This window comes from Ostrea edulis, chromosome 7 (assembly GCF_947568905.1).
Source record: "Ostrea edulis chromosome 7, xbOstEdul1.1, whole genome shotgun sequence".
Lineage (NCBI taxonomy): Eukaryota > Metazoa > Mollusca > Bivalvia > Ostreida > Ostreidae > Ostrea > Ostrea edulis.
Window position 1 is genome coordinate 19,805,417 of NC_079170.1, and position 12,571 is coordinate 19,817,987.

General features: G+C 34.9%; 1 protein-coding gene across 1 annotated transcript in view; it reads left to right on the top strand.

The window, feature by feature from the left end:
* Positions 1-6,110, top strand: part of LOC125655501 (E3 ubiquitin-protein ligase Midline-1-like) — a 35,473-nt gene extending 29,363 nt beyond the window's left edge. Inside the window, exon 4 of the mRNA XM_048885820.2 lies at positions 4,413-6,110. Within this exon, the coding sequence (XP_048741777.2) occupies positions 4,429-6,090 (1,662 nt within the window). The 5' untranslated portion in view covers positions 4,413-4,428 and the 3' untranslated portion in view covers positions 6,091-6,110. The remainder of the gene's footprint in view (positions 1-4,412) is intronic.
* The last annotated feature ends 6,461 nt before the right edge of the window (positions 6,111-12,571 follow it).

The window sequence follows — 12,571 nt, forward strand, 5'->3', positions numbered from 1 at the left end:
TACAGCGGCAAAGAAAGATTGAAACAGAACCAATGAAAACTAAGGTGAAGTTTTAAAAGATCCAGATATGAAATAGCTAAAAGACTAACTGACAATTTCTGCTTGAATGGAATTAAAAGGTCGTCTCATTATTAATCTGAATATTAAGATACAAGTATTTAGTTTAGAAATAAACTGTTAGAAGTCCTCCCTATTTCGGTTTGGAGTGCTGCGGTCACAAAGTCTCTGTTAGTTAACAAATAATGTATCAAACACAAGATGTTTAACTTGCTGACTTAATTATATCATGAATTGTCGTTGTTATATACATAAAACGCCCTATTGTAAGTATACACAGACGTATATGAGTGAATTTACATGTAATTGTGCGTTATTGACGGTTTGCCACCAGAAAGGGGGGGGGGCATATAAAGTACGTCTGTTCTTTCCATTTTCTACCCATAGGTGTCGCTTTTCGCCAACATATCTGTATATGCCGATATTTCATAATTCTTATAAAACGCTTTGAAAATTATTATACAAACGTTTAACTTCGCTTAATCAATTCACGATGCAGAATTTTAGATAAAATTGTTTTACCTCTTGTAAACAAATTCCCAAAATGTTAATTTTAATCATAAGAAAGTATTTTCTTTCGATTTTTGGTATTATCCTAGCTACATTGATCATTCTAATTCTTAAATTCTGTTCTGTTTTCCGTTCCGTTCCGTTTTCTGTTCCGCGTTTTGATAACACCCTTGCGGAAGGCCGGGATTCGAATCCCGGCCGCGACAGACCGTGTCGCTAAAACAGGTAGTGACAGTTCTATCGCCAAACGCTCGGCATCAGGTGTATAAAACATATATCTTGTTTTAAAGCTAAATTGATATATACCAGCTGATAGCACCAATTACAATTTGGTACGTCGATCATGTCAATGTACATACGATTTTGTTCGGGCAACTTAATCATGTTAATCAATTCACTATATAAGCCCTCACCCTAATGCCAGACAAGTTATTTTCTCCCTCAGTGCCCTCGTCCGAAAATAAATATTTTCTTGACTATTTGATAATAAAACAAAACAGAAAAAGTGAATAGGTTGGTTGCGTTCGTTACAAGATCGCTTTTAATAAGCAAACATCAAATCGACAAACCTGAAAAATCACTAATGAAAGCATATGAATTAAAAACTGAAAATGGGCTGGGTGGGAGGGGAGGCTATGGTACAGACATACAAATTTGAAAGCGACCTTCGTTGCTTGTAACGAACCTTGCACTGCTCGAAAACTGACCAGTAGTAGTTTATAGTTTATATACTAAGCGCAAAAGCGCTCGTGTATGAGCTCAAAAACACGCGAAATGTATTTACGGAAAATAACGAAAAATGACAAAATGTAAAACGTAAAGAAATAAATTTCATATATTAGTTGACATCGGGTTTACGGAGTTCTGCTTAAATTCGGAAATGTCGAAATTTGAACAATAATAAAAAAGATAGGGTCGGCAGAAAAAAAATAGGGTCGGTCGGGCGACCGGAAACAAAGGTATTTTTTAAGTTGGCTTAATTGTTCTACCTGCTCAAGTGCAGATCTATAAAAATTTGTCTTTTGGGGTTTGTTTTTTTTCCAAAAGACAACATTCGTCAAAAGTTATGGACTCGTTATTGTCGAAGGAAAGATTTTGTTGTGACAAAGCATAGCAATTAAGATTTGTAGGAAGCACTTTTCTCCGAGTCAACACTTAAATTATCCGTCCAGATCTGTTACACTTGGGTTCCAATTGCCTGTGCTCAACTAACCCTGTGTGCGAGGTAACAAATCAATAACCCTTGACTAGTGAAGATGCTTCTAATATGATCTTGTATTTTTAATATTACCATGCTACAGCTGTAGATTGTCAGTTCTTGTTGCTTCAGGCTGCTGCATGTCAGTTCTTGTTGTTTCAGGCTGCTGCATTATCCTCGTTATAACCATCTTCTATATCAGCCTCAGAGTCTTCAGATGCACTGTCATTTATTAGCGCATTATTTCTAATTAAAGGTTCAAAATTATACGGTCTAATTATTGTAGAGCTGAAACGATACGCCCCCTTCATGATACAATACATATTAAAATACTTACGCCACTATTCAATACTATACAATTTACTGAAGAAACCAATATTAACATTGAAGAAAGAATTTGTTACCGTGATTCAGTATCATAATTGTAAAAGCAAAATGTTTACAAACTGCTAAACGGTTAGATGCCTGTTGGCTCTGAAGTTTATAGTGATAAAGTTCATTGTTATTTTCGCCAACCTCTAGGCAAACAACAACATGGACATTATTCGACGCTATTTTGCTCCTCATGCATGTAACTGTAATCTAATTAAAATTAGATGTTAGATCCGCTCGCATGTTTGCATAAATATGTATGCGAGTACGCGAACGAATCTAACATCTAATTTTAATTAGATTAATGTAATTATCAACTTATCGGAAGAGAAGTTAGCTGCTATGATGGCTCTTTCTTGTGTATAATGGTTGGAATTGGGATCCAGAGGAAGAACGAATTCTTCGTCTGGACCAGTTATCGAAGAAACTGTCGGAAGATCCGAATGTCCTTACTGTTTTTGTAGACCATGCGTTGTGGACGAGTCACACAGACAACATCGTCGGATACCGGGTGTCTGATGGAGACAGTCAAATGGATACAAGAAAACTTAGAATAAAAAATAATCTGCCTAAGTTTTCAATGGCTGACGTTCCCATTTATATAAGATAGATTTATCGAGGTTTAATTTTTACATGTTTGATTCATTAGATTTAATTATCAACGTTTCGATTAACCTGCACAAGAAAAATGACTACCATGAATTTTTCAATCTTACAAAAACGTACAGGTAATGCAGGTAACACAGATGACATCCTGTGTATTTGGGACGGTATATACAAGATACAAGTAGCAGGGTTACCTCGGGCTCGGGTCGTCACACCTGCATTAAATTAGTTCCGTCCCGCACTTAACTTACCTGAGGAAAACCGACCGATTGAAAACCTCGGCCTTTAAAGACATCTTCCATTATATGAGTATGTTAATTTGGCACTCCATATATCTTGAGTGTACTACCGGTACCCCATGTACAACGACGTACATATCGCTCAATAAAAACATGTACAAATGGTAATAATAAACCGATAATCAATTTACAATTGATGAAATAGTCATATTTTACGTTAAATGACATTATTCTTTTACATTAGTACCGGAAAGGGGGGGAGTGTCTGTGTTTTCAAACTATTGTGTCCACCGTCACTCTCGCTTATCTTTATTTGTATCTTTTGTGTAGCGATGATTGTGTTTCTAGTCACTACTATGCAAGGTGAAGGTAACAAACAGTGATCAATCTCATAACTCCTATAAGCAATACAAAATAGATAGTTGGGCAAACACGGACCCCTGGACACACCAGAGGTGGGATCAGGTGCCTAGGAGGAGTAAGCATACCCTGTTCACTACAAAATCTTATTTTGTACTATATACGTTTTACTAGGGGTTCAAAATCACCGCAAGACTACCTGACAGTATAAAACAGCAGAAGGAAGAAACTATAAGTGCATGCTTCGCTATTTTCAGTAAATTTAATGAATTTTTGTCAGTCCTGTTAATTTAAAGCTATTAAAACATAACTTATTAGGCTTCCATTGTCTGTCTGATAAAGATTAATTTTCTTTCATGAAAATCATAAACTGCAGGTGATGTACCCCTAATTATGAGTTTGTCATCAGAATTTCCTGAAGAAGGGTTAGGGTTCCTTTGATATTATGAGAAAAAAGTAATTACATTAAGCAAATAACCAGGTGACTGAGTTACACTCAGTGAGATTTAGCTGAGTTACATTCAGTGAATTTTAGCTGAGTTGATAATTGATACCTGTTTAATCAGATGGAAGTTAACCTTTTAACATGTTTAAGTTGATTTCAGTTTTTACAAAGAATTTAAAACATCAGTATTTTATCTGAGATAAAACCAAGAAGTGCGTGTACACAGGCTTAATGCAACTCCTAAAGTAATATAGCAGATTCCTACGCAATAGCATCACATGACAAAAGTGCGGGAAACAGAGGGTGTTCAGATTATCATGACTTAAATGAAAATAGTCCCGGACAACTTACATAGAAATTATTCGTGATACTGTAAATACAGATATTACAATCAGATCAAAGTTGATTATAGGGAATAAGAGAAGCAAATATCAATTTATCAAATAGTTTGAAACATTTCCTGAGTATGTGACACAGTATTCGATGGTTTGTTGGTACATATGATTTATGAGGTCTTTGAATATTGTTTTATGTAACAGGTCTATATATAATTCTATACCTATTATACGTATTTGAGGAAAACTGTTGTAGTACAATAAATAAGTTTTTAATCTTCAAATTGTAGAATATTTAGAGTAGCCATGGACCCCCGCCACAGTGCCCAAGATGTCATCCGATGTGACCTTTGTGAAACAGCTATAGTACAGAGGTACTGTGATTTCTGCCACGTCAATCTATGCATCGCCTGTATAGGAAAACACATTGCTGATGACTATGACAAACACAAAGTGGTCCCATTCCAAAATCGAAAATCTACCTTGGTTTATCCAAAGTGTAAAACACATAAAACTGAAAAATGTAAATTGCATTGCAAGGAATGTGACATGTTTGTCTGTTCATTGTGTACTGCTGCAGCTAAACATAAGGGTCATACATTTTTAATTCTTTCTGAAATCTTCAACAAAAGAAAATTAAACATAAGAAAAGATTCAGAGGAGATAGAAAACGTTATTTCTCCAACATACAAAGAAATGGCCATCGATTTAGAAACTCAAATAAACAACTTGGATGGAGAATATGTGAAATTCACAACAGTAGTTACAAAACATGGAGAGGAATGGCACAAAGAAATTGACAATGCCATCAACAAAATGAAAAATGAAATAGTGGAGATGAAAATCAAACACCTGGAAATTCTGAAGAAACATTTGGATGAAATTAAGCAGATACAGTCCCTTATTGAGCAATCACTGATTACTCTGGAGAAATTGGAGGAATCCAATGAAGTGTCTGTAACCATGGAATACAGATCCAAAAACAAAGAATTCAGAAAACTTCCTCCCAAAGTCCGAGTCTCACTGCCCACATTTAGTCCAAACACGATAGACAGTAAACAGCTTTACAAGTCACTGGGGTCTTTGATACCATTATCATTTATGACAGATGAAAATGGCTCAACACTGAAGAAAGTAGAAACTTCACCCAAAGAACTGATGGGCGAACCAGAGCTTGTTACTGCAATAAATACTGGGTATGAAAAACTCCGCAATGTTACCTGTTTGAGTGAAGAAGAATTCTGGACAAGTGCAGATGTCAGTATTATGATATGCTTTAATGTTCAAGGTACAGCTAGTAATACAATCAAAACCAAATTGGGTGGATGGCCACGTGATATAGCGGTGACCAGTGATGGGGATCTAGTGTACACTGACTGGAAAACAAAGACTGTGAATAAAGTGAAGAGGGGACAGACAGAGGAGGTGATCAGACTACGGGGCTGGAAACCTCTCAATCTCTGTGTCACCTCCTCTAGTGATCTCCTGGTTACTATGCGCAGTGATGATGAAACACAATCCAAAGTTGTCCGTTACTCAGGTTCCACAGAGAAACAAGCAATCCAGTATGATGATGAGGGTAAGCCTCTATATTCAGAAAATAATAAAATTAAATACATTAGTGAGAACAGAAACCTGGATATATGTGTTGCTGACTTTGGAGCTGGTGCAATAGTGGTGGTCAACCAGGCTGGTAAACTCCAATTTAGATACACTGGTCATTCTTCTACCACCAAACACAAAGCATTCGAACCCTTTGGAATCACAACAGACAGCCAGAGTCAGATCCTGACAGCAGACAGTAATAACCACTGTATCCACATCCTGGACCAGAATGGACAGTTCCTCCGCTATATAGATAACTGTGATCTGAAGGGCCCTGTTGGGTTATGTGTGGACAAAATTGACAACTTGTTTGTTGCTGAGTTTTATAGTGGAAATGTGAAGAAAATAAAATATCAACAATAAATACTTTTGTTTATAACCAAGTTAAAAACCTCAGAGTATCGAGGTAAATGGTTAAAACTTGTTTCATCCACTAGGTCTGAGGATGTTTGGAAAATGAAACAGAGTTTGCAAAATCTCAGTAGGTTCTGACAATGGTCTTCATAGTTTGGTGGTAGATCAGACTTACGTGTAACTTCCTGTCCCATCTCTAGAAATTCTCTGGTTGACACTAGTTAATTCTGTGATTGATATCCAACTTTTATTTAAGTAGGAATGCTACACCAGAGAAATTTGATATGGATGAAAAGTGGAGGATATGTGCAACAGTATTTTGAAATTGAAAACTTTCAAATTTACCTTATTAATAAACAATCGCAAAAGGTCACCTTAAGTTTACTCAGGCGACCTACAAGTTGAAATAGACATGTCTGATGTCTCATCAAAATATAATAAGTGAATCAGAACAAATCGTAAACAGGTTTACATGGAATAATATCGGTATAGCATTTTCTAAAAATTTGGGGAGAAATATTATAAATACTACTATACATAATTAATGGACGATTCTTTTTAAATGTCTACCAAAGGATGGACAGGATAATACCAATATACCTCCAACATCATTTGTGTGTGTGTGGGTGGTGGGGGTGGGTTAACAAATATGCATATATGGAGCATACCAATAAGTTGGTTTGATATTTGTTTTGTTAAGGAGGTACTCTTCATCATCATAATGGTTGACTTTCTTTTCAAACATGGATGGAAATATGAATACCAGCAATATTTGTCTATTCATATCAAATATCGCCTAGCTGAGTAGCTCAATAGGTTTGCACATCGACTGCTGAACTTTAGGTCACTGGTTTCAATCCAGCAGGGGTTTTAAATTTTTGTCATATTGCTTTCTACTAAAACTGTATTTTTTGACTAAATAAAGTAAATTTAAAAGTTTTCAATTTCATAATATTGTACATATTCTCCACTTTTCATCCATATCAAATTTCTTTGATGTAGCGTGAAAGGCGAAGAAAACGAACAGTGGTCAATCTCGTAACTCTGATAAGCAATACAAAATAGATAGTTGGGCGAACACGGACCCCTGGAAACACCAGAGGTGGGATCAGGTGCCTATGAGGAGTAAGCATCCCCTGTCGACCGGTCACACCCGTTGTGAGCCCTATATCTTGATCAGACCCCTGCATCATCAATGTGTTTGCCAGTAACCTACATCGATTTAAAAACTGACCATACGCAGAACAAGCTCATGCATATCAAAAAGCAGTTGAAAGATAAAAATATAAGCGGATGTCAATGAAGTATTGCTATATAAATATGGGAAGTTGATGATGGAGAAGCTGAAATCATCCCGTTTTTAGTAAAGTTGAGTTCTTAGTTTTGCCGTGAATATCTACTTTCAATAAAATATTTAGGTATGTCTTTGGAAGTTATTTTTGTCACCCATCGTCGATAAATCTAAATCGGTTTTTGCGTTCTCACCCGGAGGACCGCCCCATTTTGTCGCCTCTTACGACAAACAAGGGGTATTGAGGACCTACTGTAACCCGGATCCCCACGGGACTGGAGCGGTCCGGTGAATGGAAATGCGTGTAAAGAAGTGAGTTACTACCATTATTTACTATATACCCATGAATGTTTTGTTTTTTGATACTGTGGATTTCATGGAGTGTGATCCGGTTTTCCAGATCACCACACTGTGGTTTTTTGATTCCGTATCAATATCCCCTGAAAATGATGACGTCACAATGCATCAACGCAACATGTTATGTTGAAAATGTTGACCGCGTCACAAACAAAACTGTACACAAAATAAAATTTCACCGTATGTCTGGGTTTGTTTTGGATAATTTAGATTACAGTTATTATCCTATATACGTGGATTTAAAATGCATAAGGGAGTATATAATAAAAAAAAATTATTATTGGTTTTTGTACACATAATAAAGTACATGAATACAACAATTCATATATAATTATCATTATGTGCATGGAGAGAGGTAGTGAGAAAGAGAGAAAAAGAGAGAGGCATGTTTTAAGTAAATATTAAGTTCCATCTGTTCCATTGAGTATCAATTTGTTTCTTTTCACCATTCTTATAGCTATATATTTGTGTGTTTCATAAAATAATTTCATTTGTGATATTGCAGCTGGCAAGTTTAAAGGTTTCTTAGTTCATCTTGCAGTATAGACATAATACTTCAGAAATAAAATGATAATGTTTTGTATCTCACTATTATTTTCAACACAAGCTAAAATAAAGGATTTCTTTGTAATTGTAATCTGTCGCTCAGTCTTGTCTTCTAAAAATTGTTTGAACTCTACAAGAAATAATTGTAAACAATTACATTCCCATAAAATATGTTCTATTCTTCCCTCTTCAGAGTGACAAAAGTTGCAATATTTAGAATCTATTCTTTTTATTTTGAACAATAATGAATTTGTTGCTAAAATTTTGTTTATAATTCTATACTGAAACAAGTGGAACTTACAGTCTTTTGTCACTCTGAAGGATATTTTGTGGATTATTTTCCATTCCCTGTCGTCTACATCTAAAAGCTCACTCCATTTCTTTTTGCCAGCTGAGATCGAGTTATTTTTATTAAGAATTTCATAAAAAAAAAAGTTGTAACATTTCAAAATTGTTTAAGTATATGTCATAATTAATGGACTTGTGAGCTTCATGATGTTTTTTCCGGGGTCTGAGTTTTTTATCCATATTCTTACTGCATGGATAATGCTGTTGTATTCTAAAAATTATCCTAATGTTTGTATAAATATCACAAAAATGTTTAAAACTAAAAAGTGAACAATCTTCATTAATAATATCATTAATCAGTCTGATGTTGGTGTCAAACATTTGTTTATTAAAAAATGGTTTTCCACCAATATGAATCTGTGGGTTATAAAATAGAGGTGAATCAGCAGCAACAGTGGACTCATCAATAAGACTATGTAATGTAATGTACGACTTGAATACGTCAATCCAAAATTTATTTTTCAGTGTTTTTAAAACAGTGGTGATGTATTCAACCCCACGGTTAATGAATTTGTTCAACTCAAAATTCGGAATAAACAGTCCCATACCTCTGCTGGAAAAAAAATGAGATCTCTTACCCAAAATAATTTCATAGAAGCTATAAAAGACCATTTACCATTTTCAACCCTCCATCTTCATATTTTTTAACTATTACTTCTTTTTTTACTCTATGAGTTGAATTATTTCATATGAAAGAAAAAACAATTTTTCTAAATTTTTACAATATAACTCAGAGGGATTTGGGATTGACATCAAGATATGGTTTAATAAGGGAACAACCAATGTCTTAATAACTGTGATATTTCCAATGGGAGTCAAAAATCTTTTCTCCCAATGTTTAAGTAAAGATTTAATCTGTACACATTTTGGTTCATAGTTTAGCTGCATACTAAAGATTTAAACTACTAGGAATACATTTTGATGTGGATCTAAAGTATATAATAAATTTATCATAACTACAATAACTTGATCCGAAGAGTTGGACTAGGTCTCATTGACAAGTGCGGATAATCAGATCAAACTCAACGCTTTAGCGTCTCATGTGAACTGATGATCCGCGCCTGTCAATTCGACGTCATCCGACTCTTCGGATCAAGTTACTGTAGTAATGATGTATATTGAATTGAAATATTTCCCCTGCTATGTTTTTATTAAGTGAGCCTTTACTTTCTCCCATATAACTTAAGCCACATAGGTTACGCTCAATAGCGTAGAAAACGTTAGAAGATTTACAAGTCAATTTACCAAAAGTTGTGATACAGAAACTATGTCTGATGAGATTACTACTAAATGAATTTCTAGTGATCAGGATATCACAAGTTTTACAATTTATTTTACAAAACATTGTGATATCGAGCACATGAGATCTGAAAGGATTCATCAAAATATATCTCTGAAAGGAACATAACAGTCTTTAATTTGGGTATAAGAATTTTCGTTTCTGTACCAAAGCTGACAATCTGAGGATTGTGCATATGAAAAACCTTTAATATCTCGAAGGGTAATCCGAGGGACACCCACCAATCTGTTAGAGCCTGTGTCCCAAATATTCTCGACATAGTGGCACCTTTATATACTCTGTGACATGTCAACTCCTTAACACATTTTGTTTTATGCTGTTGCTGAACATTAGAAATTAGGTTAGATATGCAAAACAGGAATTCTATTTCGAAATTTCATAGCCCTGGGGACTAGTGGTACTTTTTAACTGGGACAACTGTCTGGAGAGTTATTGTCATGACGTCGGCGCTATACTTACCTTAAATAAAAGCCTGGGCTATGTTTTTTTAATCAAGGCTGATAGGGCCTTCATATTTTACATATATACATGCTTCATGAAGGGACATTTGCTTTGGTGAAAGGCGAAGATAACGAACAGTGATCAATCTCGAAACTCCTATAAGCAATACAAAATAGATAGTTGGGCAAACACGGACCCCTGGACACACCAGAGGTGGGACCAGGTGCCTAGGAGGAGTAAAAATCCCCTGTCGACAGGTCACACCCGCCGTGAGCCCTATATTCTTCTTAGGTAAACGGAGTTATCCGTAGTCAAAATCAGTGTGCCAAGAACAGCTTAACAATCGGTCTGAAACACGTCAGACAGTATTTGTTCCAATGATAGATTGTATTGACGAAATAGATCGTTATAACGACCATGAAATTTGCGAAATGCTTACTTCAATCGAGACTGTTGAAACCCCTGTACCATCAACTTGTTTGTCAGTAGCTTACCTCGATTTAAAAACTGACCCTAAGCAGAACAAGCTCTTGCGTATCAAATCAGTTGAGAGATATAAACACCGTATGCAGGTGATAAGGGAATATTGCTACATATATATGGGAAGTTGACGATGGAGAAGCTGAAATGATCCCGTTTGTCATACAGTTGAGTTGTCAGTTTGCCGTTAATGTCTACTTTCAATAAAATATCAAAAATATCAAAGTGGACGACTCTGTGGTGTCTTTGATTTCGAGTCCACAGAGATATATCGAATCGACATATGAATGAAAGTTATTATTGTAAATAGACAAAACGTCTATTATATTTAAATGTCAAATTGAATGCCACAGCAAGAATTTTTTCTTCTCGCGTAGGAATTTTTGAATAACTTCTGCTTCATATGAATATAGAAACAGATCAGATAACAAAGGAACACAATTCCTGCCCATGGGAATTCCAACTGACTGTTGGAAAACCTGATCACCAAAGACCACGAAAATATTGTCAATGAGGAACTCTAGCATATTTTTTATTTCAAAACACAATAGGGATACACTCTTACAAATCAAATACAAGGGGAGTAGCGATACTTGTGAATAATAACTTTGAAATCATTAGTGAATTTAAGGATGATAGCGGTAATTATTTAATGCTAGATGTTATTATTGAGGATATACCATTCTTGTTGATAAATTTATATGGTCCTAACTCTGACACACCATGTTTATATTCAGAATTAGTCAATAAGATTGTAGAAGTGTACTCAACTCAGCATATAGTCATGGGCGGTGACTTTAATCTTGTTTTAGATAAGGAACTAGATTCAATGAATTACAAGAAGCACAATAATCCAAAGTCCAGTGCAGAAGTTTTGAAACTAATAGATATATTAAATCTCAAAGATATATTTCGTGCCAAACATCCCTGAAAAATCCTGTTAAACAGGCTATACTAGATTTCTTTTTAATATCGGAATCACTACAACACATGGTGCCAAACATTAATTATGAAAACAGTTACCGATCAGATCATTTACCAGTTGTTTTAGATTGCAAATTAAATGAATTCAGAAAAGGTAAAGGGTTTTGGAAATTTAATAACTCATTATTAGGGGACAAAGATTACGTAGATATGATCAATAAAATGAATTTAGATGTTAAAAAACAATATTCATGTCTCGTCTATAACTTAGAAAATATATACCTTATAGAACATGGAAACCTTTACTTCACTATAACTGACCAACTATTCTTGGATACTCTACTGATGGAAATTCGGGGTAAAACAATTTCGTATGCATTATACATAAAAAGAAGTCTAATGAGAGGGAATCTACACTTGAAAGGGAAATTAAAGAATTGGAACAGAATGATTATCAGGCCTCTGATGAAGAACTCTCTGAAAAACATAAAGATGCAGAAAAAATAAGGAAACATAAATTTAAAGGTCAATGTTTAAGATCAAGAATAAAATGAATAGAAGAAAGTGAAAAACCTACAAAATATTTTTTAAGTATGGAATCTAGAAACTATACAAGTAAGCAAATCCCAAGAGTTGAAAAAGATGATGGCTCAATCGTCACATCTCAACAGGAAATCTAAATGGAACAAAACTTTTTTATGAAAACTTATATAAAAAGAGAAATACTGTCGAGTCAGAAAATATATATGAAAGATTTAACTTATATGAATTTCCAAAACTTAGCGAAGAAGAATCAAACAGCT